The following is a 25,072-nucleotide window of genomic DNA, read 5'->3' on the forward strand; positions in this document are numbered from 1 at the left end:
ATCCCTGGGTGATCTCTGGGCACTGCAAAGCAAAGCTGGTGTGTGCATCAGGTCTGGTCCCAAGGCTGGGGGGGCAGGGGGATGCAACTCCCTGGGACCAGCAGCAGGTTTTCCCACTTTTCTGTAGACAGAAGCTTTTTATCCCTCTTCTGGCCAGGCGTGCCATGGAACAGCTTCAGCTCTAAATCTTCTGCACTAAATTAATCCATGGCCTTGTATCTTCTTACCCATTAATTTACCCCCTGCAAGCCTCTGCTCTGCAGCAGGGGATGATGGATCACAGCTTGGGATCAGTCCTGCCCCAAGAGCTGCAGCAGCTCAGCCTGTGCTTCTCCAGGAGCTGCTGGAGAGGGCGCTGGTCCCAGAAGGGGACGTGCCCGCCCAGCCCCGAGGGATGAAAACCCAATTGTGCTGCCCGGTGTGGGATGAGGGGGTTGGAGGTGCCAGACCCAGGACTCCCACCTGCAGAGCCAGTGCCCGCGGGGGGCTGAGGACACACAGCACCAGGGGACACTGCCCCTGCACGGACAGATGGACTGAAACAGCCGGGACCTAGCGAAGAAAATCAACTGTTGGCTTTAATTATTGCGTATGTCTTCGTCTCTAGGGCTAGGAAAATCTCAACTGGTAAATATACATTTCATCAGAATGCCTTTGGCTGAAATACACCATCAGCACATTCTTCAAAGTTACAACAAAAGTCTTAGAAACGTTAAAAAGGGATCTCTTTTTTTTTTTTTCCTCCTTTTCCTTTACTAAAATAAAGGAGTTGCACCCCCCCACCCCCGACAAGGCGCTAGGACGGACAGACGGGAACCTCTTGGCTGTGCAAAGCAGAGCAGTTGATTACAGTAACAGAAAAAAGAAGTCGGGGGGCAGGAGTGGGGAGGCTGCATAGCGCTCTGCGGGCGGCGGGCGGCTCAGGTCAGCATGTCCCAGAGGCAGCAGCAGCACAGCGCGGTCCAGCAGGCTGTCAGGCAGGCGCTCTCGCCCGTGTCGTCCCTCCGCCGCTCCTCCACGACGTACACTGCGGGCACAGAGGGGCACAGAGGGGCCGGGTCAGTCACACGGTAACCACTGAGAGCAACAAGAGCCAGGCAGTTTTCCCAGGAGGTGCCACCCTCCCCAGCTGCGCCTGGACTGGAGTGAGGAGCTGCTGCCTGACTCTGCTCCAGCCCTGCCACACACACACAGCTGCCTCCCGCCCCTGGATGACCAGCCCTTGCTCCAGCTCTGCCCCTCCTGCACCTGAGGCACAGCTCAGGAGGTGGCGGTGCTGGGACACCCCGCTGGCCAAGGGGCACCTTGGGTGTCACCTCATGGACAGACACCACCCCAGCTCTGCCCCCCGAGGGCTGCCCGGAGGCTCCCAGCAGTCCACTGGGATTTCCTGCACTCTGCCAGCTGCCTGAGCACACAGGAGGGAGCCTCAGGTTTGGATGGAGCTCTCCCAGCAGGGTCTCCTACCTGAGGCCAGCGTGCTGCCTGCTCTCTGTGCCAGGCCCCGAGGCCCATTCTGGACAGAGGAGCAGTTCAGCTTTGGTTCCTCCTCACTGAGCCTGGGCTTTCACACCCAGAGCTGTGGCAGTCTGAGGGCAGGCAGGTGATTTGCCTTCCTGACAACTTCCTTGGGTCTGTTTGTTTTGGTCTGCACAGAAAATGTGCCCTCACACAGGAGTCCAACCTGCACACATGGTGGTGGCAGGAGACAGCTCATGGCATCAGCCTGGCCCTCCCACGGGCCTGCTTTGTGCTCAGGAAACCATTCCCTGTCACTGCTCCAGCTCTGCAGAGCCATGGGTACAATGACCCTCCAGCTCACATGTTGCCAAAACTCTGATAGCACCAGGTGGGGAAGAGAGAGGGACAGCCCAGTACCCCCAAATGTCTGCCCTTGGGTCCAGCCTGTGCCCCAGCCCCAGGCAGTCTCCCTCTCACCAACGGGAATAACAGAGGGGGCATCTGCTGTGCAGGCACAGCCCCATTGCCTGTTCTCCATGGGGAGGTGACCCAGGGGCTCAGCCTGGGCTTTTTTTTCCCCTGGTGGATCCAGGAGTTCTGAACAAGCAGCTCTTTGGTGCCTTTGTTTGCTCTGAGAAGGTCCTGTTACAAAGAGTGGAGGGAAAACACACCCCAAATGCTCCAAGAGCCCTGTGCAAGACGGTGACATCCCTGGGCTGGAGCCCTGAGGCAGCCCTGGCTTCCAGCTGGCTGCCAGGTGCTGTTCAAGCTGTCCCACCTCTGAGCCATGGGGAGCTGGATTGTTGCTGCCAGAGCACTGCCATGTCCAAAACTGAGGGTCCCACTGCCCAGAGACATCCAGACCCACACAGCCATACCCAAAACTGAGGGTCCCACTGCCCAGAGGCATTCAGACCCACACAGCCATGTCCAAAACTGAGGGTCCCAGTGCCCAGAGACATCCAGACCCACGCAGCCCTGTCCAAAATTGAGGGTCCCACTGCCCAGAGACATCCAGACCCACACAGCCATATCCAAAACTGAGGGTCCCAGTGCCCAGAGACATCCAGACCCACACAGCCATACCCAAAACTGAGGGTCCCACTGCCCAGAGATATTCAGACCCACACAGCCCTGTCCAAAATTGAGGGTCCCACTGCCCAGAGACATCCAGACCCCCACAGTCATACCCAAAACCAAGGGTCCCAGTGCCCCGAGACATCCAGACCCACACAGCAGAAGCAGGCTGCCCTGTGCCAGTTATTTACCATCAGCTGCCCAGGACTGCAGGCACACCAGAGCATTTGCCTCAAGTATTTATGTTTAATCCATTAGAAGTTTTATGCTACAGCCAAGTGTCAGGGACATGCCGACAAAGCATGTTCAAGGTATGTACAAAGTGCTGTTATGAAACACTTGCTGAAATATTAAAGGAAATGGCTTTTCCAGGCTCAGGGCTGTGCAGTGGGAGCCGGGTGCTCTCACCACGCCGGCTCAGCTGACTCGTGTTGGATGCTGCCTCTCTGCACAAGTGGGTCACAGCATCCATGGGCATCCCCCCCCTGCCCTGCCAGCCCTCTAGCACCTCTGCTGTGGCTTGTGCTGGAAAGGGCTGCCCTGAGCTGGCCAAGGCACAGGCACAGCTGGGGGCAGGACTGGGACAGGGCAGGGGACAGCAGCTGTGTCAACACCTTCCCAGGACTCACCTAAGTTTGGGGTGTGCCTTTCTGTCAGAAACAGTGGAACAGCACTGAAAGGAGACTGTGTTCATTCCCTCTCTTCTGCTAAAAGCTGGAAGTCATTTAAACCAGCAGCACGTTGTGGCACAAGCATCTGCAAAAAAGCTGTGTTTTTCTCCATGGAGGGGGGCTGTGGTACTTAACCCAACCCACTCACCTCTCAAGTTCAAGGAATGCCTCAAAGACAACACCTGAAGTACAAGTCTCTGCCTTCCAGAGCAGAGCTCCTCTCCAGAGAGAGCAAATCTCGAGGGGGAGCTCAGAGCTCAGAGCACTGCTGTGCTCTGAGAGCACACACCATCAACCACTGGAAGCTTTCAGACTTGGAGAGCATCTGGGCAAGACTCTGAATAGAAACAACCACACATCCCTCTCAATTTGTGTTTAATAAAGCTTTCTCTGAAGCCTCATCAATGCTTCAGGAGCTGCATGTCCCACACCAAAAGCCAGAGGGACTTTAACCATAGTTATAGAGAATTAATACTGAAGAGCTTTTCTCTTCAACCCCTTGGGTGGGGGACTTGCAGAGGAGAGGAGAGGAGCAGAGCAGGTGAAGGGTGGTTCACTGTTCACCTACAGCTACCAGAGTGCACAGAGTAAAAACCAGCTCCAAGGCAGGCTGGATGAACTGCTCCCAGCCCAGCCTCTCACTCGGCTGGAGACATCCTACACCAACCTGCTCATTTTGGACACTGCACTTGAATGTTGGCTTCAGAGCACCAACACAATGACACAAGTACCCAAGGACATCAAGAGCACGTGGCAGCACCTTCACACACTCCCTCAGCCCGTGCAGGAGTGCCTTATAAACACAGAGGATCCCCTGTCAACAGCACATGAAAGGACAGTGTAACAGCACCCCAAACCTCCTAAAATCATTCTGTTGGGAAGTCTTGCACTGCATGTTACTGATGCAAGTCACCCCACGGCTTCCCAACTCGCTGTAACCAGCAGGATTCCACTGACAGAGATCAGGTTTCCTACTGGAACAGCTTTGCCTACAAACCCCCATCCAAAACCTGCCAGTGAAGGAAACTGCTGGTTTTGTGTGATTCTTGTCAGAAGCCCGAGTGCCTCCAAGCTAAAGCCACCCAGTTTGCTGTGGGGAGCTGTACTGGGGACTCCATCAGCTGCCCTGTACCTCTCTTTTGCCCAAGGCCAGGCACTCCAACCATCTCCAGGCACACAGGATCCTCACCACTATGAGCAGGATCCCATTAACCCTTTGGACCTGGTGGTCCCAAAGATGTGAAATGAGGGTGATTTCTCTCAGAGGCACTCTGAGACAGCACTCAGTTCTAGCCTCAAGTTTTGATGCTTCCATTGCTTTCTTCTAAAACAGGATGGGAGAGGGTATAAGCTGAGAACACCCTCGCACCTTCTTATCAGCCTTAAAGAGCCTAGACCACAATGAATCACCCCGAAATGGTAGCACTCCCTGTAATCACACAGCACTGGCCTGCACAATCCAGTGCAAATAACTCCCACTTTGTTTTTAGAACAAATACTACAATACCTTCTCATTTCATGTACAGTCTGCTTTATCTTAAGCATACACATTTTGTTTCTTCTCATGCCTAATTGATACGTTAATCATTAGCTCCATGAGGGAAAGGAATGAGCTGTGCTTTTCACCTGGTTTGGTATAAACTAAAATTATGACCTTAAACTGCAGTGCCCCTTTACTGCAGTGCTTCACTGGGTCTACAAGGATTGCAGCACAAGGGCTTTGATGCCAGAGCCAGCCCATCCCATCCCATCCCATCCCAGGGTCTGGAGCACACGAGAGGAGGCAGCAGCAAAGGAGTTACCAACCACTGCCACTGCAGACCAAAAACCCTTCCCGTGGTGTCTGAGTGGCTGTTTGCCATGGTAACAGCTGGGCAGAGCAGAAGCATTACTTAACACCACAGTCTTGTCTGGGAGGGAGCACACAGCAGAGGAGGGACCCATAAGCCTTTTCCCACTTGTCACTTAAGGAGGTTTTATCACAAACCACTTCTGTACTGAGAGCTTTGTTTTCACTTCTCCAGCCAGCCAGCAAGTCTTGCTTAAAACTGCTTCAAACAACACCATTGACACAAGCCCCTGGAAAGCCTTTTTGTTCAGGATGGAGGCCAGAGAAAGGAAAGCCAGCACAAGTGCACCCAAGGGATGCAGCAGTGACAGGAAATCAAGTGTCCCTGAGCCCCTCTTCCAGGGGCACTCCCTGGGTTTGCAGACCCAGCACTGCAAGAGGAAGGAACTCCAAGCCCTGACCTCCCAGACAGCCACATCTCCTGGAGTAAACCCCATACACAGCCAGCAAGTGCAGAAGAAGAGACTGCAGAGCTGGGGAGCAGGGACTAAAGTTTTATCTGCCCCAGGCCTCCTCCCTTGCCCATTAGAACTCCAGGGCACAGCCTGGGCACAGATGAGATCCAATTCCCTTGGCAAGGAAGGCATTTAATTGTTCTTTCTCCTCTCTGGGGGTATTTGCTCATGCTTAACAGCTTCAGGCCTGCAATTTCTTGGCCCCCCAACTCCTTCCTGCCCAGAGGGTTTCACTGTGCTCACAGTCTCCACCAACACCACACTCAGATTTCAGGAAATACCTTAGCACACTCCTGAAACAGATACCACAGCCAGATGGAAATACAATAGCCCACTTTCAAGAAAAAAATCTTCCAAAGCTCTCAAAGCAAGTTTCACAACCCCCAGCTCCAAACACGAACTGCTACTGCCAGAGCCTCCCGAGCAGAAACCAAGTGTCACGAGAGCAAACTGCCAGAGAGCACAGACAGTTCCACCTGCAAATCCCCTCTGCCACCAGACAGCTGCTGCTGACCCAGCCCTGATTTCAGCCTGGCTCGAGCAGAAACAACTGATCTACAACTACCCACACAGGTATCAGACCTGCCCTCCTCCGTGGCCGCGTGCTGATGTCCAGCAGGTTCAGAAAATTCCTGCCTTTCCATTCCCGTAAGTCTGAGCAGCTCTTACAGTCACCCTGGAGAGCTGATTCAGCCTTCAGGGAGCTGAATAAGCCCCACATTTCGGGGAAATCGCTGTGCAGCTGTGCCAAGAGGGCACTTTCCAGAGCAATGCTGCACTGGCTGACGTTGTTCCCCTTTCACACAATGCACGGGACAGGACTCAGCAGCAACTGTGCAGATGATTTTCTTTCAGCTGAGCTCAGAGCTGGGAAGGGGTTGAGTTTCCTCACCCGAGCACACAGGGATGGTATTAAGAGATCCCTGAGACAATGGAAGTCATTCCAATGAGCATTTATGGTGTGTTGATGGGCCCAGGAAGGATTCGAGGTCTCTAAAAAGCAGGGCTACAGGCACTCCTTACAGGACATCAGCACACCTTCTGTAGTGAGTACTCACTCAGGTCTCTGCAGGATGCCAGCCAGCTCTCCAAAGCACTGTAAACCCCACCACAGAGGTCAGAAAGTTCACAGGAAACATGTCATATGAGGAACAAGCTTCCCCTCAGCTCAGAAGTATAATAATTCAGGCTTCAGACTCTTCAGCTTTCCTTTGGACTACGACAGATGAGAGACATCTCCCAAAACTACAGAATTTGAGAGCTTCCTCTAACATTTTTTTAAAATCAGTAAAATCTTAATTTACTGTTAAAGCAAGGAGATGTTTTCAACCTAATCAACTGCAGGGCTAAGAACAGCACAGTCCTCAGCCTGAGGCAGTGTTTACACTGAAAACCAGCATCAGTCCTAGAGTTAAACAAGACCTGGCTTGGAGGCATTTATACAGCACAGACCGAAGGATTTTGCAAGAGTTTTCTGGGTGACAGACAGAAGGAGGGACAAAGTCCAGTACTAAAGCAAGGGGGACATGCCACAGTGAGCAGGGCAAAAAGACTCTCCTTGCACAGTCCCAGGGCTCGAGCACCACAGTCTGTGCAGCGCCTGGAAAAGACTGTGCAGGGTTTGCTCCTCACCCAGCCTGGAGCCCAGCTGATGAGGACTGTCTGGAACAGCAGCCTCGTTAATTCAGCCCACAATGGAGCCAGCCTTGGCCTCCTCAGTCCAGTTTGTCTGCAGCATGTTTTCAGATACCGGACCTGAACTGGGAATCATTTTCTTTGCACCAGTGTTTTATCAGATTATCCCCTCCCCGGGGGTGGAAAGCAGTGAAGGTGAGCTGAGACATCAGCCCTAGAACTGCACTGTTTGCCAGCCAACAGCCCCCGCTGTTTGTGCAGCCAGGGACAGAGGGAGGGATGATACAGCAATCCTGGAGGAGAGAGAATGCTGGGTTTTAAGGCACTCTACAGAATGAGAAGCAGAGAAGAAGAGGACAACTGCCAAGTGAGACTAATTTTTTTTTGGCAGGACTCCAGCATTTGAAGTTACAGGTCCTGAAGGTACAGGAACAGTCAAACTAAATGCTCCAACAGACTGCTATGGAAAGGGTCAACAGACGAGAGAGAAATCCTGCTGGAACTGCTCCTGCTGCCCTCCAAATTAACTTCTGCTGGGGAAGGCTCAGCTGAGCAGGGCTGGAGATGTGAAGGGGTAACCACTGAAAGGCACCAGAGAGCCTAATCAGAGTGATCTGGATCCCCTCCTTTCCACACTGAGACAGGTAAAGAGGAAAAATCCACCCCTCTGGCAGCAGGCAGTGACTGTATCTAGGTGACCTGTTTATTCTTGCAGCTGGCCAAACATTAGGAGGCAGACAGCATCACTGTGACTATTACTCTTATCGCAGCCGGCTTTGCTACAAGTAATCAACCTCCAGAAATAAGATTTCCACCCTGTGTGTCCAATAGACGCAATACTGAGCTCTGTTTGCCCTCAGTGCCTGCTGACAGAGCCTGGCTCCCTTTGGCACAGCAGGGAGCAGCCCCATCCATTACACTGGTACATATCAATAAGGAGGGCAGGGGGGAGAAATGAAGCTGGACAGATTGCCAACATCAGCTGCTGCTTTCAGAATTAGTGTGTCACTTCGGACTTTGGCTCCTTCCACTTCTTTTTAAAGAGTGTCATTATCAGCAGAGTCACACTTCACCTCTAAGATTTACACAGACAAGAAAGTACCAGCTGACCAGTCAGCAGTTGCTGTGGTTTCCTTACGCCAGCTGATAACAAATAATGAAAATACTGGTGAAGAAAGGAAATACTTCGTGGAATGAGGGATTTTCTTCCTCCTAAGCAAGCCCTGCTGCTCAGGAAGGTGCTGGTCCTTATGCTGTGCTCCTAAAGCTGTGTGTTTCCTGGTGTTGTTCTGGTGCAGGAGGGTTCCCTCTACCCACAGAAAGCACTGTGTGGCATGTCTACTGCATTCCAGGAACTCATGCCTGGATGGACTTTGTGTGGATGGACAGCAGGAAAACTGCAGACAGAGATCAGCACGTCATTCACAGTGTGAGGAGGCCGAATCAGACACCCTTAAGGATAACGTCCCTCAGGCTCAGCATATAAATTATCAGCTCTAAAGGCAAAGGTCAAGCTGTTTACTTCCAACAAACAACAGCCAAGTCAGTTGTCAGCCCTTGCAAGAGGTAAGAAGTGGGGTTTCTGTGGAGACCTTGGTATAGGTAACCTGGGCAAGCCCAAAAGCCAGATACCCAAAAAGCAAAACCAAACCCCAAACCCATGGCCATGAGGTCTTCTGTGCCACCTCAGCAAGTCACCCAGGCTCTCCAGCTCACTGCTCCTTGCCCTGGAGAAGAAACATAAGCTTTGAGGCCTTTCATGCCCTGCAGAGTTGAGGTAGCCGGGGTGACCTTGAGGGGTGCCAGCTTGGACACACTGGACTCCAACTCCTCTGGGAGAAGGGACCAAGGAACACCAGCTGATGTGATCTCACCCTCCCACAGTGCTGTAACACGAGGGAGTCACACGGCCACTGCCACTAAGTCTTAATGTATAACCACAATTTTTATGTAAAGCATAAAATCTAAAGTACAGCAAACCTCCTAGTTTTCAATGCGGACGTACGTTTGGTTCAGAAATACTGATGTGCTACTTGGAGTAGCTTAATTCATTACATTAAGCAAAGTCATCTAGGAGAGCAAAACCTCTGCTCTGGAAGGAAAGCATCCACACAGCAGCTCTTCCCAGATAAGTGTTTGGAAACACCACAGGAACTGACAAGGCACATGAAATCACGCCAGACCAGCAAGGCAGACTGCAATGACTTGATTAAACTCAGACGTCAATTTTTTATATTAGAGGTTCAGCCACACCAACAGATATACAGCACTAGTGGAACAGATTTTCAAAAAGTTAGCTTTTTTAGGGACATCCATTTAAATCAGATACTCCTGGAGTCGATCCCTAAACAAAGCCTTATTGAAAGCTCTCTTACACTTCACAGGACAAAGATCAGGTTCCAGTTTGACAGACTGGTCAAAAAGGAGCAAAGGAGGGGGGAGGAAAGGGTGTTTAACAGAAGGACAATCAAGAAAAAGCTTTTGCAGACAAACATGAAGTTACAGCCCTGACTTTATTTCGCACACATTAATAAAGGTGTGTAAAACAAACATGTGCCATCCAGAGGGACCTGGACAGGCTGGAGAGGTGGGTCTGTGTGAACCACATGAAGTCCAACACAGCCAAGAGCAAGGTCCTGTACCTGGGTTGGGGCAGTCCCAAGCACAAACACAGGCTGGACAGAGAAGGGATTGAGAGCAGCCCTGAGGAGAAGGACTTGGGGGTGCTGGTGGATGAGAAGCTCAATTTGCCCCAGCCATGTGCCCCGGGCTGGTCCCACGGTGTGGGCAGCAGGGGAGGAGGGGATTCTGCCCCTCTGCCCCCTCAGGTGAGACCCCCCTGCAGAGCTGCCTCCAGCCCTGGGGAACAACAGCAGGAGGACGTGGAGCTGCTGGAGAGAGTCCAGAGGAGGCCACGGAGATGCTCCAAGGGCTGGAGCCCCTCTGCTCTGGAGCCAGGCTGGGAGAGCTGGGGGGGTTCACCTGGAGAAGGCTCCAGGGAGAGCTGAGAGCCCCTTCCAGGGCCTAAAGGGGCTCCAGGAGAGCTGGAGAGGGACTGTGGACAAAGGCTTAGACGGATAGGACAAGGGAGAATGGTTTCCCACTGCCAGAGGGTAGAGTTAGATGGGATATTGGGAAGAAATTCTTCCCTGTGAGGGTGGGGAGGCCCTGGCACAGGTTGCCCAGAGAAGTTGTGGCTGCCCCATCCCTGGAAGTGTCCAAGGCCAGGTTGGATGGGGCTTGGAGTAACCTGGGCTAGTGGAAGGTGTCCCTGCCCATGGCAGGGGGTTGGAACGAGATGAGCTTTAAGTCCTTTCCAACCCAAACCATTCTATGATTCTATGACTTTTTTACATCCACTTCAGCAAAAGCAGTGCAAATTAGAGGCTCCCAAGGGGGGTTCAGAGACCACCCATGGCTACAGGAAAACAGTTCAAGGCCAAGACCTACCAGAAGATCTTTGGTTTGTGGGTTAGAGTACTGTTTCTGCAGTACAAGCCTGGGCTCTCAGGGAAAGACACACTCAAACACTTGGCTACTTCTCTCCAGTTTCCCAGCCCAGTCCTTTGTGCTGCTCCACAGGTTTGTGGGCAGAGCAGAGGACATTCAGTGTCACCAGTTCCCTGATCCAGTTTGAGATGAGATCCTTCAAGCCTCCAAGGCAGCAGACCTGGCTCAAAGTCAGACTGTCCAAGGCAACAACCCCAGTCTCCCTTCAACTTCTGCCCTTTTTGTGGCTATAGCAGCAAAGCAACACTGGCAGTTACCAAAGATGTTCAACATGGGAGACTAGGAGATTTTCCCCTGCCCAGTACTGAGAAATGTCTCTTAGCCACCCCAAAATCATGTGCAGATCCCAGGGAAAACCCTGATTACACTTAGAGCTCCTGTGGTGAACGTGGTGGGAAGCAGCACCACACTGCTGCCTCTTACTCCAAGGCAGATTTTTCACTCTGTTACAGAGAAAGCTGAACTCATGATTTATACTCAATTCAGGTTCTTATTCACTCACACCAATTGTTCACCGCTTAAATTTGGGTGCTCCTGATAGACCCACACCACTGTTCAAACCCCCTGAACAGTCCCACCTCTCTCAGCTTCTCCTTGTATAAAGGAGGAGAAGCTCCAGCCCCTTAATCATCATCTCAGCCCTCCTCTGACAAATGGAGCCTGCTGCAAGCACTGCAGTGAGCCCCACGAGAGCTGTGGGTGCCAGAGCACACCAACATGTCATATTGAGGGGACATGGCACCCAGATGGACCAGCCAGCTGCCAAGGGAAGGTACATCGTCCTCCTTCCCTTCCCCAGAAATCTGGGCTTTTCCACAGGATGATAATAGCTTTGGAAAAAAACCCAACAACCAGAAAGCCCAGGAACGATTAGATCTTGGACAGAGAGTGATGGGCTGAAGAAAACCCACTAATTCAGCAGGAATTGTACACTTGAATATTATGAGCTTGAACTGAGCAGCCCTTGGTTGAAACTTATCAAGCAAGAGACAGGTGGAATGAGACTTGTGGCAAACCTAAATCCAGCAGAAAGCCTGTGTAACAACCTCAGCATAGGGATTCCCTTAGGGACCAGCATTAAGGATGTTCAGCAGCATCTTCCAACAACCAGAGAGCTGTTGGAGACACCATGGCAAAACAAAAGCAAGAAGACAGGCTGTAAACAAAACCACTCCTTCAAACAAAAAACGAGCTGTACACAAAATCACTACCACAAACAAGCCTCCACCTCCCCCCCCCCAGCCTGGTTAGGGCCAGGCACTGGTAACCAAATGCCTCCAAGGTCAATGTGTACTGTTCAAGGAGACAAACATACCTGTGTTTTTAGGCCCGTCGGCGTACACCGGTCCTGGAGGCGGAGGTGCATTCTGCCACCCGTACTGGGGATATCCTTGGTAACCCGGCTGGCCTGGCTGGTAGGGCCCGGTCGGCCCGGGGGGATACCCGGGGTAGGGGCCGGGGGGCCCACCCGGCTGCTGTGCATAGGGCGGGTACGGGGCGGTGGGGCCCGGGCCGGGGTAAGGAGGAGGATTATCGTAGTTCATGTGGGACGCAGAGTCTGCCCTGCAGAGGGAACACAAACAGGAGAACGGGTTTGCTTTCGCCTGCTCATCCGCGACCACCCGAGTTCTGTTCCAGACTGCTCTCCAGCAGGCCCCGTGTCCTGTGAGAAACAGACCTCAAAATACCTGGTCAGGCAGCACATTTATTTTTAACCCTATCACAGGGGCAGAGACTGAGTTGAAGTGATTTCTTGATTTCTTTAAGTGACATGAGTTTAGCTCTGCGGGAGTGACGCTGCTTTCCAGTCATGCGTCAGCTACTCACCCTAAGACCTAAGTCTTGCAACAGCAAAGCAACATCCTCTCCTTCCACTAATGATTAAAACACTTTTAAGGGAGATTTAGAAGTGATCACTTCATGTTTCTGTCAATATTAAAAAAGAAAAGCAGCCTGTTCCAGACATATTTGATAGCCTCAACAGGAGAAAGAGTGAACACAAATGTCCATTACGTTTCTGCTAATTACTAAAGCATCCAGACCAGCACCCTGGAGCAAGGCTGTATGTGAATAACTTCCTGATGACACTACCCCAGCATATCGTGTATTCTCCCAATCACACACAACTGAGTCATTAAGCAGCCACAAGGAATCAGGGCCTCGGGCTCAGCCTCATTCAAAAAGCAACATTAAAGACACCTTGGAGAGCTGATACTCATAAACCCCACCTCATGTATTACTCATGACACAGCCATCAAAAGACAAGACTGTCACAATAACACAACTTTAATGAACCTCTAAGCAGCGTGACTAAGCAAACCACTTCTTACATTAGGCTTCTGGAGCTTCTCCCTGTCTGAGAAACAGAAGTGTATATTAATATACCACGTGTTCAGGAACCTTCTTGCCTGGAGCAGCTGTACCCTGCCATTTCCTTCCCCTATTACAGGGTGCAGACGGGTCACCAAAATTCCCCTTTGCTGCACACCTCCTCCCACATGCCATAGGGAGAAATACCAGGAGTATAATTTGCCTCCACTGAGACTCCAGTGCTGCTGGAATGGAGTGGGAGAGGCTTGGCCAGCAGGATCCTCTTTGGATGGGTGTTGGGAAGGCAAGCAGCGGGGTCAGGCTGACCTGACTGCTCAGCAGAGTGCTCCCGCTCCCAGGACAGGCAGGTTTGAGCCCAGGGAGACCATCAGCACACCCAGGCGAGCCCTGGCTGATGCAGAGTGAAGAATTTCACCTTTGTAACGCCTCAGGAGCCCAGCGTGGCAGGAGCCAGGCAGGCCCAGCCCCTGGGGTTATGTTTAGCTGCAGCAGCCCTGGCAGTGTGGAGGGAGCTGTTTGTTTACAGCTCGCTGTTTCATCACCTCACAGCACTGGCTGTGCCTCCCCAAGGAAGGATCCCGAGGCTCTCCCTTGTTTATTTACACGTTGCTCCTGCAGCACCACAAGGCTCTCCCACACAGAGCCAGGAACAGCCTGATTCCAATGGCTCCAGAGGCCACTCCAAGGGAACAGGGCTGCTGTCCCTCCTAGGAGGGCGCAGAGAAGCCCTCGAGGCTCAAAGGCTGCAATGTCACTCACCTGAGTTCATTCTAAGGCTCCTCTTGCCCTGCAATCTGGGCACAGTCACAGAGTCACAGAATGTGCTGAGTTGGAAGGGACTCACAAGGATCATCAGAGCCAACTCCTGGCCCTGCCCAGGACACCCCAACAATCCCACTCTGTCCCTGAGAATGTCATCCAAACACTCCTGGAGCTCTGGCAGCCTTGGGGCTGTGCCCACTGCCCTGGGGAGCCTGTTCAGTGCCAACCACCCTCTGGGGGAAAAACCTTCTCGTGAGATCCAACCTAAACCTGCCCTGACACAGCTCCAGCCATTCCCTGGAGTCCTGTCCCTGGTCACCATAGAGAAGAGATCAGTGCCTGCCCCTCCTCTGACCCTCCCCAGAAAGTTGTCCCAGCTTACTGCTAAGGCTGTGCTGTACCCTGCAGATTATATCTTTTAAGGTCTTTGTCAAGACCTTCAATTGCTTAACCAATGCCAGGGATTAGAGGAATTTTATTTATGGGGGTTTTTTCCACTGCCAGGCCAGCCAGACCACTTAACTGCTCACTTAAAACAGACACGTACAACATACATTTACCTGGAGGCTCTTTAACCACTGCACTGCAATGCAATGCCCCTACCAAGTCTCCAGCAAGGAAATTCTCCCTTCAGGGAGCCTGGGAAAGGCAGGCAGCAAGCCCTTCAATGCAACCAATACAGAATTGGGACATAATGGGTCACTAATGTTCACCTAACCCAGAAAATCATCCCAAAATAGCACTGAAAAGCAAGTTCCCAGGGAAGAACAAGGCCAGAGCGAGTGTGTATGTGTATACCATATACCCTTGCACATGGTAGAGTAACCATTTGGTGCCCAGACCTGGCCCAGGCAACCCCCGGTTTGCTCAGCCTCCCTGAGCTGGTGCACTGCTGCTGTGGCTGCTCCTGGCATGGGGAGACCCAAGGCACTGCTTCCTGCCTTGTGGAAAACTGCCTCCTGCCTCACAGGGTGGCTGCAGGAGGCAGGGATCAGCAGTCACCCTCCTGAATTTAGGGATGCACCAAACCAGGCAGGTGGCATGTGTTAATTCCCCACTTCAAAAGAGTGCAAGTTTGCACCCTAGGTACACATTTATGTGTGTGTGTATATATATATATATATATATATATATGGCATATATAAGGCATGATTTTTTTCTCATAAACCTTAAGAACTCCCTGGGTTCAGCTTGCTTTGATGATCACTGCCAAGCTCCAGCATATAGATTACTTCAGTCTTCCAAAGCCCTTCTACCTAAGAGGACAGTCAGCTCAGCCCATCCTTTCCAGTGAAGTTCAGTCTTTCCTTCTATCCTTTCATATGCATCAATTAATTTCTCTACACTCAATATCATTGATATTTGGGTGCCTATAGCCATGGGGATGAGTAAAGAAAACTGCACATCAGCAGCTCTGCAGAAAGTCTTGAGAAAAACAGACAGAATGAGTTAATCCAATGGCTTCAGCAACCAGGGGAATGGCAGCATAGGATACAAAAAGGAACTACTGGTGCTCTCTGTTTAACAGCTCCATGTCAAAACAGTTTCTGAAGAGGAGGCAGGTTTGGAGTGGAGGCAGGAACTGAGCTTCTGCCTGCTGATATGGGACAGGGACTGAGGGAAGAACTGGCCAGGGCCTGCTAACAGCTGGACAGATGCTTGGGCAGAGACCTCAGAAAAACAACAGAACAGTGGAAAGCACAAATTAAGAAGGGCATATTCCACTGAGGTAAAAACTCTCCTCCTCAAAGCTGAGGGTAAAGTAACACAAGTGAGATTAGGCAAGATGTAAAAGAAGGTGTCCAGCAAGAACACTTCCAGCAGCCACTGTACTGGAGATTTGTCTGTGATGAGTGAGAAAACTCCTGAAGAATTTGTCGAGGTGTTCAGCAAGCCCAGGAGGTAGTTGTGGAATTAAGGTTCTCACAAAGAATCTTTCCTTGTCCCCCACTTCCACTGTCAGTCATTGCTACACATATACCCATCTCTACTTGCCCCTTTTGAACTGTGTGACAATATTGAGATTTTTGCCACTCTCATGAACTCATATATGACATTACATGCTTTCTAGCCTTATTTCCTCATCTGGGTACGTGTTTGTAAGGCAGAGCTCTGAATCACAAAGCAGATACTTTGCAGAGACACACCTGAGCTCTTAGTCAAACGTATCACCAAAGCTTTCCTGTGGGTTCTCACCCCAATTAGTAATTCCATGTGAACTGCAAACCAGGATCAACCCCTACAAACTTGCATCAGGGTTCATTTCTCTGGGTTTCCCAATGAGCACCTCTCAGAGACAAAGCTCAAAAGAATGAAGCCAACCAGCAGTAAAGCCCTTTGTTTTCCATGGTGCTACAGGAGGTCCAGCAGGAAGAGCTGGGACAGTCTCACTAGTGCTGAACTCAACAGCCCCTGCACAGCCTCACTCCTGCTAAACTTCATTCAGCACTAAACCCAACAAACAGAGATTTCCTTGACTCTCACTGAGCATTTGCACTGTCTGCTGGTGGTTAACAACAGAGAAATTGCTAAAAAGAATGGCAAACCATGTTCCTATTCCTTCCTCCCCTCCCTGCATTAGGAGTTTTCCTAAGGGGTAAGTTCATTGTTTCCTTAAGCTATCTTCAAACTCCTTTGTTCCACACTGCTGGGCAAACATTATTTCCCCTACCCCAACAGAAAGGCTTCATTTTTAAACAAGCTGCTTATCATACCCCAGAGCTCACCCATAAGGTCTGCAAAACAGGAGTCACTGAAATACAATATATAACGTAGAGAATGCATATGGCACTCTGTGTGCATGTACACACTGAGGTATCAACAGCCAAGAACCACAATTCTGTGTGAGATTATCAGTCATCAGTCTTTCTACATATGTAACCTGGCTTTGGCTAAGGCTTAGCAAAAGGTGCAAGTACACAACTATAATGCTTTGCATACACTGTATATATATATATACATATAATGTATATACATATAATGATGAAATTTGTTTCTCTTAAGGACTGGTTGCCAAAATGGACGGGTTAAATTATATATATATATATAAATTATATATATATAAATATATATATAATATATATATAAATTATATATATATATTGGCAACCAATCCCTAAGAGAAACAAATTTCATCATTAAGCTTTGAAAACACCTCCTTCTTTCTGGTTGCTTCACACTTGCTGCCTTGTACAAGGCCAGCAAACCAAGGCAGCTGCTACAGAAGTAGTCAGTCACTGCTCCTGACTCTCCCCTTCCAGCACAGTCATGAATTTATTATCTTTTTTCTTTTCTCCAGGTCTTTCTTCCCAGCTGAGGACACTCTGCTTCAACTCTGCTCAGTTCCTCGGGCAATCTTTCCACCCATCGCTGTGCCTTTGGTGTCACTGTTTGTCTAGTTTGGAGTAAGCAGTGCTGCCTTCCATCCCTTTCCTAGCCCATTCCCATCCATCAAGCCAAAAACCAGAGCTCAAGTTGCCCCATACCAATTGTAACTGCAAGATCCTTCCAAGTGGGAATGGCTCCTGTGGAGCCTGTCACCGCACACGCACAGCCAGGACCATCGTGTGCCTCACACGTGTCTGCTCACCCAAGTGACAACAGCCTCTTCCACCATTTCACTGACTCTTCCACAAGCCTCTGAAAATCAGCCTCTGAAAACCTGGGGAAGTCTCATCACCCACAAGTTGCCACCTCTAAAACTAGGACAAAACAACCAGGCAGCCTAATTTAGATGGTTGTCCACCACCACGTCACTCCACCAGCGCAGCCCTGCAGCATGGCCTGGTCAGGAGGTAACATGGTGCAGGAAAACAAACAAGAACGAAGAAAAAACAAGGGAATGTGATGGAAGGAAAACTCTTCTGTCAGCACAAGGGGCACCCAAACAAAGAGCCTTCCCTTCCTGCCAAGACGACCCAGTTTCACCCTTTTCCCTCCTCCAACAGGCCACGTACAAGGCTGGCACTCCCAAGCATCTCTTCAGAGGTCAGAATAATTATGGCCACTATAATTATGGCAAAGTAACTGGGGACCAGTAAGAATCTGCTTCTACCTGTTGGCACTGACCTTGTAACCTTGAATAGGGAACGCACAGAACCATCTGCATTTTTACACAGTTTTACCACCTGCATTTTTTTCACAGCTGCTAACCCACCTGCAAAGAAATGCCAGCCCCTAGGGACAGCTAGCCTGCAAGTCAGGTCCTTCAAAGGCAATCTCCAGTGCAAGCAAATCCATTAAATCAAGAGCTGTGCACGCTGGGGAGATGAGAGTCTAACCTGGGTACTGAAATAGGGAGAAACGCCTCTTATTGCAAAGGGAACAGTGCAAGAAACAGCCCTATGAAAACAAATGGGGGATCTGTAAGTTAAAAAAAAAAAAAAAAAAAGGAAATCAGCAGTCTGGAACACCAAAAACTTTTAGCAGATTTTTGGGATTTAAAGGCAAGAAGTTGGGTTTTTTCTAGGACAGAAAACAAGCAGCACACCTTGTGCTGCCGGAAGTCAGGAGGTGTTTTGGGTATGGCAGATATTGATTCAGCTGGTCTTTACACAGAGGAAGGTGGAGGGCACAATGAGAGGCCAGACCCTGAGAAGGACAACTGGGGCACCCTGATGTAACCCACCCCTTCCAATGCCTGCAGCGCTAGGAAGTCGTTTTCCAATACAGAGCTCTAATGGAAAGTACATTTAACATCAACAATCCAGCTCCTGGCAACTGGCCTAGCATTTAAATTACATTTCATATGAACAGTATCCAAATGAAAAAAGAGCACAAGTGGCTCTTAAATGGCACTGGCTCCACGTTTCCCTCTTACCAGCTTATTTGCCAGGTCCATTTAGTGATTGCATGAAAGGTATGTTAAGGATAAATTGTAAGAGATTCCATTCTTGCTCAGTTCGCTTCCAGGAAGAGCTTCCTCCCTTGTTTGGCCTCCCACTTCAGCAGCAGAGCAACACATCCCCTAGAGTAACAGCTGAAGGGGAACTGCACAAGAACTGCCCCCACCTTTTCTGACAAAAGGTGCTCAAAACTGCTTTACTTCATAAAATACAGGTGAAGAGCCTCTATGAAGAGCAGAAGTGAAGAGCCCAGCTTTGTACTGCCAAAGCAAAAGCTAAAAACCCCTCCCCTGTTCAAAACCATTGCCTTAAGAGGTGTCTGGAGCTCCAGGACACTCCTGGTCCTTGGGAAGAGGTGTGTTTCCTCACGTTTAGTCAACTGACTGCCAGGCACCTCCCGCACAAAACAACTCTGCTGCCACCAGCTCAGGCAGCTCTGTGGAGTGAACAGTGGTTTGGGTGAACAAGAATTTAACCTTCTGAGTTCCTGAGCTGGGTATTCCTTTTTCCTGGGAGCCTCCAAGCCCTCCAGAGGCCTGAAGTCTGCCCATGTGTGCAAGTGGAGAGTGCACCTGATCTTTGAGGCTGACACTGGTGTCCCTACAGACTGTCCCACCTCTCCAGTCCCATCACCTGCCCTGCCTTTCTGGCAAAGCCATGATGGATATGCACATTTCCAGGCGATTTGGGTTTCAAACACCAGGATTTTTCATCAGCTTTAAAGGGCCTGTAGTCACAGCAGCTTTTGCCTCAGAGGAATCATCCTTTGTAGAGCTTCACAGTCACAGATCTATCCTGGCTCCTCTGTCTCCACAGAACTCTCACCAATGCATCCAGGTTTGCATACCAGGATTTTCCCCTCTACAGACAAATTCCAATGTCTTGTCAACTGTCAGGAACACACAAACTTCTTCAGAAACACTATACCTGCCACTTACTGCCCAGTTTTCTTGCTTGCAACACACTGTCCACCTACGTGTTCTGCATGGCAGAAGAAAAGTATGAAGCTGACACAGTGTAGTTCCTACAATAAAAATGTTAGTAAAAAATAATAATAAAAAAAATCAAATCCATTGCCCTGCTACTGTTATTACATGAACTGCACCCTCATGGAGAAAAATTGTCAAGTTTTTCAGACATTTGATGAAAGGTTTTAAGAACATATACTTAAACACCAGGGACTAATAATCATAATGACAGAAAACACCACTGCACAGCCCCTTGGGTGGTGTCAGCCATGGCACTTGTTGCTGACACACCAGGTGAGACTCTGCCCAGGTACAGAAGTGCCTGTGGCAAAACACACCAAAAAGCATCTTTACACAGAAATCACTACAGAGAGGAGTGTTAACATCTTGTTTTCAGGTTTTAAATGCTTTTGCAGGCACTGCTCTTGTTCAAGTCTTTGCATAATGTGCTGCCTTAGGTAATTCCAAAAATACATTACTATAGTTTGCTTTTCAAGTGGTGCGTTGGCAGTTTTAAGGTGAAATAAATACCAAATAAAACAGACAAAAAATCAATGAAAACATCTGATTGCCAAGTTAAACTAGACCTGCAAATAACAGTTAAAGAAAGAAGCTTTGTTGGTCCCACTGAGGAGAGAATTCGAAACAAACAGTATGACTGGCAAGAAAATTAATAAGCACAGATAATACATTCATATGTTATTCAGATGGTGTTCTGGCAGCACTCCAGCCATGGAACAGCAGTGTTCTTCCAGGGTAACCTCCCCAGCTCCGATACACTGGTGGATTTAGTGGAAGATGCTCCCCAGATTTTAGGGCAGCACACACATCCCTGTCATGGTTATTTTGGCATGTGCACGGACAGAAATACAGGCACTTTCTACAGCTGAGATCTCATTACTCAGAAGGATTGTCGTGAGAGGCTGGAAAGCAGAATGAGACCAGGATTTTTTTTTTTTCCTCCCTTACGTTTTCTCACTTTTTCTGCTCTTCCACATCCTACTTCCTGCTCTAACAGGACGCTTTACTTTGCCTGTAGGGCACATGAAAGAATCCTCTTTAATGGCTGCTTGTCACAGGGCACAAGCCAGTTCATCCCATACCAGTTGTCACCAACCCAAGAAAGCCTTTCCCTTACCCTGTCAGAGGCTGAAGAGCTTTTACACTTCATGGCACTGCCCTCAATAGCTGGTAAGACCAAATAATACCTCAAGAATAATCTTAGGGGGGAAATATCCCTTTCTGATACGTGACAGAAACAGCAGCTTTTGTCCAGCAGTGCCTGGCATAAGGAATACAACCAGACACTCCCAAGGAGGTCCATTCCCTGAAGCTCCCTGCAGTCCTGGGCAGGCACTGGAGCACAGCAGTGGGGTGGTGGCACTTCCACGTCGTTATGTCCCAGCTGGGAAATGCTCCCCGGGACACGGGGTGAGGGCAGCCCTGCATTTGCCTGCCCTTCACAGGCGTGAGGCCAAGCATTTCACCCCAAAATCTGGAGAAGGCAGCCTCCCACCCAGGGAGAGCAGCCTGGGAGGCTCCTGGCTGCCTGCGGGAAGCCGAGCTGCTGCCGGCAGGACGCCAGGCCTGGCAACACTGACCGTGTGCTTGAATGACTCCGGCTCCTTCCGATCTTTCCCTGTTCCCAGAAATGACGGGGCTATTTTCTACTCATTGAGCCACCGGGTTTGAGGTCAGAAGCAGGAAGTTGGGAAAGACAGAACACGCACCGAGAGAGTAGAAAATATCAATACTGACGGCAGCACACGAACCTGCCCATTCAAGGCTTCAGCTCCCACGAGAAAGTTTTCAGGGAGCCCTGCTAAGCTTCCAGCCGTGCCACAGGGAGATCACTAACAGGGGACAGGAGAAATGCAGGCCTGCTTCTTGAAAATCCACAGTTACACAAGCTCTGCCCTCACAGACAAAAATCAAGTAACATATTCATCTGATCATGCATAGAAATACCCCTGAGAACAGGCAGCTCCTCTGCTTCTGGCACACACAGCCCTCCAGGTACTTCCATCATCCCAGTGCAACGCTGCGAGCAGGAACATCTCTGCTTATGCTCACAGAACACCTCCTGTTTTCTGAGCAGTAAACCACTGCCAATTTTAAATGTAACACGGACCTGGGCGGGGGGGACACAGGGCAGCAAAACCCCGGAGCTCTCTCCTCTCACTGACCCCAGGGCAGGGTCTGCTCAGCTCATGCAAAGCCCCCACCCGTGTGGGAGCCACTCCTTTACAGGACATTCTCCTCTTCCCTTCGACCTCTGCAGCAAGGACAACCACGAGCCTCTGCAGATTATCAGTTACAGCTCTCACACCACTCAGGGAATGACAAATCAGTATTTAACAAAGATGGCCTTTATAGCACATGAGTAAGAGGCAGAGTTCGTTCTACAGAAGTTTCATGGCTTGGTAAAACCACTATTCTGTGCAGTAGAAGATTATTATCTAACATGCACATTAACCCCTGAGTGTCCCCAAAAAGCACTGAAACAGGATCAATAAAATTCACTGAGCAAAAATCAGTGTTCTCAGCCTCATCAGTCTATCTGAAGTAGTAAGATTATTATTATCATCACCAAAAGTTTCTACAAGGACTCAGTTTTTGTTAAAGCAACTGGTGAAAAATACCCCTTTCCTGGCACAGCAGCACTTCCCACATCTCTTATCCCAACCCCGTGTTTACCACAGCACAAAGAGAAAGCAGCTGCTCAGCACAGACATTCTAACTCACCCACACTTACTACCTTACCCGGACTTACCCTATTTACAATCAGGTTGTTCACACACGTCTCGTAGCAAAGGCATCAAAAGCAAAAAGCACCTTTTTTTTCTTTTTCTCCCCCCCTTTCAGATAAAGCTAAACGCGAATCTGGGATGACTGGGACAGATCTCGGCACTACCCCGCACAGAGAGGATCCGTCCACCGCCACCAGAAGGGGTGGCAGATCCATGTGGCAGAGGAGAGGAGGTGAGTACCCCCCCTTTTCCTCATTCTCCTATTTCACCACGACATTTAATTATCCAAATGAGGTCTCCTCAGCTATAGGACAGGAAACGTATAATCCAGGACAACCATAAAGGCTTTTCAAGCACACGATGCGGCGTTATTATTATTATTATTTTTACTCCGAGTGCTCGCTCGCGTCTTGCCCCGCACTAAATAAGCCCGGCTTTAGCTCGAGCCGTGCCCATCTGCTCTGGATGCCCTTCCTTGCCCCCCCCAGCTGCACAAACAGCCCCGCCCGGGCCCTCCCGAGCTCCCCGCGCACAGGGCAGGGCTGGCAGCCCCCAGCCCCGCCACGGCAGCCGGGAACTGTCTATAAACCGGGACACCGATCGCCTCGCTGGGGCTGCACACAGCGAGGGACCCCCGGGCTGGGGCGGGGGCAGCGCCCGGGGGGCTCCGCTGGTTCCCCCCCAACCCCGCACCGACCCCTCCGCAGCGCTGTCACCCACCGCGGGCTCCCAGCGGTGCGGCGGCTCCCGCCGCTCACCCCGAGCCTTCCTCCTCACCCTCCTCACCCTCTTCTTCATCCTCCTCATCCTCCTCAGCCCCAGCGCGACCCCCGCGCCCGGACCCGCTCCCACCCGGGTGCGCCAGCTCCCCCCGCACGGAGCCGAGCGGAGCCCGGCCGTGCCCAGCCGAGCCCTGCCGGTGTCCCCGTCCCGGTGTCCCCGTCCCGGTGTCCCCACCCCGGACCCCCCGCCGGCCCCGCAGGGACCCCCCGGTACCTCCGCCCTGCGCGCCCCGCACCTGCTGCGCACCCCGCGCCCGTGACGTCACGGGCAGCGATCGGGACACGCCCCCGAGGGGCGGGACGACGCGTCACGGCTACGGGGCACGCCCACAAAAGGGGCGTGGTCAAAAGGGGCGTGGCCCGGGGGAGCGGGCGGTGCCGTCTTGGGGACTCTCACCGTCCGTGTTCGTGTCCCTGCTCCTGTCCCTGTCCCACCTACTGCCCCTCTTCCTCTCTCTGCCGCTGTCCATATCCCTGACCCTGCTTCTGTCCCTGCCGCTGCCCCTGTCCTTGTCCCTGATCCTGCCCCTATCCCAGCTACTGCCCCTTTCCCTGACCCTTGTTCCTGTCCCTGTCCCAGCTACTGCCCCTGCCCCTGTCCTTGTCCCTGGTCCTGTCCTATCCCTGCTACTGCCCCTGGCCCTCCTACTGCCACTGTCCCTGCCCCTTTCCCTACCCTTGTTCCTAGTCCTACCCTTTTCCCTGCTCCTGCCCCGGTGCCTGCCGCTGTCCCTGTCCTAGTACTGCCCTTGTCCCTGCCCCTATCCCAGCTACTTCCCTGTCCCTGTTCCAGCCCCTGCCCTGACCCTTGTCTCTGACCCTTGTCCCTGTCCCAGCCCCTGCCCTGACTCTTGTCCCTGTCCCAGCCCCTGCCTTGACCCTTGTCCCTGACCCTTGTCCCTGTCCCAGCCCCTGCCTTGGCCCCGGCTGGGTGAGTGGGGTCCAAGGGACCTGAAGTTGGAAATGTCTGGTCTGACCCACAGGGTCCCACCCCTGTCTGTGGGGAGGGGGATCCCCAACAGTGCAGCCGAGGGGGGGCTGAGCAGGGGGTTAAATGAAGGACAGAGGGGTCAGAGTGGGCACGGGGCATCTCAGGGTGCAGCTGCAGCCCCACCAAGACCTCTCTGCCTGCTCAAGGCCAGGGCTGGGAGCTGTGGGACCCAGAGAGTCTCAGCCCCACCAGGAACCCCCAGGGCCCCACTGCCCCCCCCCCCCTTCTGGTCCCACTCCCCTTCCCCGTGGGGACTGGACAGGGCACCAGGCTGGGGACCAGGACCCTTGCAGGGGGGTTGTCCCCTTCTGCTGATAACGGGACACGTGCACGGGAAAGATAGGAGCACAGGGCCTGGGAGAGCCCAGATAGATCAGGTCAAGGACGCAGGCTGGACGTTCAGTCACCATCCCTGCCCCTGGCATGTGACTGGGACTCACTGGTGGGCACGAGGTGGGGCGGGGGGCTGTGGTGGGGTGGCTGGGGACAGTGGTGTTCCCCGGGGAGTGGAGCAGCCTGGCCCTGCCCCCCTGCTGCCCTGCGTGCTGAAACCAGCTTCCCTTTCCCCGCATCGATTAGTAGATCTAATCAGGCCACTTTAATGCTGGGTCCCTAATGAGGCTCAACCAGGAAGAAATTATTTAAATTAGTTACATGACATGCTGTGTTCTTGGGCAAGAGAAAAACAGGATCTATTCTGCTCTGTCTGAAGAACCTGAAGTATATCCCAAATGAAACCTTCTGGTGATGAGAGTTGTGGGAGACATTAGAGAGCCCTTTCCAGTTCTCTGGATGCAGAGGGTGAATCACCAGCTATTGTTCCACAGCCTCTTCTGCCCCAGCCATGCTGCCCTCCTCACACAGAATCACAGACTCGTTTAGGTTGGAAAAGCTCTCTGAGATCATCAAGCCTGACTGCTCCTCCAGCACTGCCAAGGCCACTGCTAAACCATGTCCCCAACTGCCACATCTACATGGCTTTTAAA

The 25,072-nt window shown here is 51.4% G+C and overlaps 2 protein-coding genes across 5 annotated transcripts; both read right to left on the minus strand.

The window, feature by feature from the left end:
• Positions 1-553: 553 nt before the first annotated feature.
• On the minus strand, positions 554-23,424 carry CYSTM1 (cysteine rich transmembrane module containing 1). Of its 3 annotated transcripts, none has more exons than XM_032702628.1 (3): positions 23,332-23,424; positions 11,974-12,221; positions 554-1,027 (listed from the first exon to the last, which is right to left on the minus strand). In XM_032702628.1, the coding sequence occupies exons 2-3, from the start codon at positions 12,200-12,202 to the stop codon at positions 921-923; spliced, it is 336 nt and encodes a 111-aa protein (XP_032558519.1). In that variant the 5' UTR covers positions 12,203-12,221; positions 23,332-23,424; the 3' UTR covers positions 554-920. The 3 variants fall into 3 exon arrangements, with proteins under 3 accessions (XP_032558519.1, XP_032558518.1, XP_032558517.1); XM_032702627.1 differs by having other exon boundaries at positions 23,310-23,380; XM_032702626.1 differs by lacking the exon at positions 23,332-23,424 and adding an exon at positions 22,337-22,735.
• On the minus strand, positions 1,034-6,565 carry LOC116794180. Of its 2 annotated transcripts, XM_032702623.1 has the most exons (3): positions 2,690-6,565; positions 2,390-2,637; positions 1,034-2,285 (listed from the first exon to the last, which is right to left on the minus strand). In XM_032702623.1, exons 2-3 carry the CDS (start codon positions 2,629-2,631, stop codon positions 1,568-1,570), a joined length of 960 nt encoding a protein of 319 aa, XP_032558514.1. In that variant the 5' UTR covers positions 2,632-2,637; positions 2,690-6,565; the 3' UTR covers positions 1,034-1,567. The 2 variants fall into 2 exon arrangements, with proteins under 2 accessions (XP_032558514.1, XP_032558513.1); XM_032702622.1 differs by having other exon boundaries at positions 2,390-6,565.
• Positions 23,425-25,072: the final 1,648 nt, after the last annotated feature.

This window comes from Chiroxiphia lanceolata, chromosome 15, assembly GCF_009829145.1.
Source record: "Chiroxiphia lanceolata isolate bChiLan1 chromosome 15, bChiLan1.pri, whole genome shotgun sequence".
Taxonomy (NCBI): domain Eukaryota; kingdom Metazoa; phylum Chordata; class Aves; order Passeriformes; family Pipridae; genus Chiroxiphia; species Chiroxiphia lanceolata.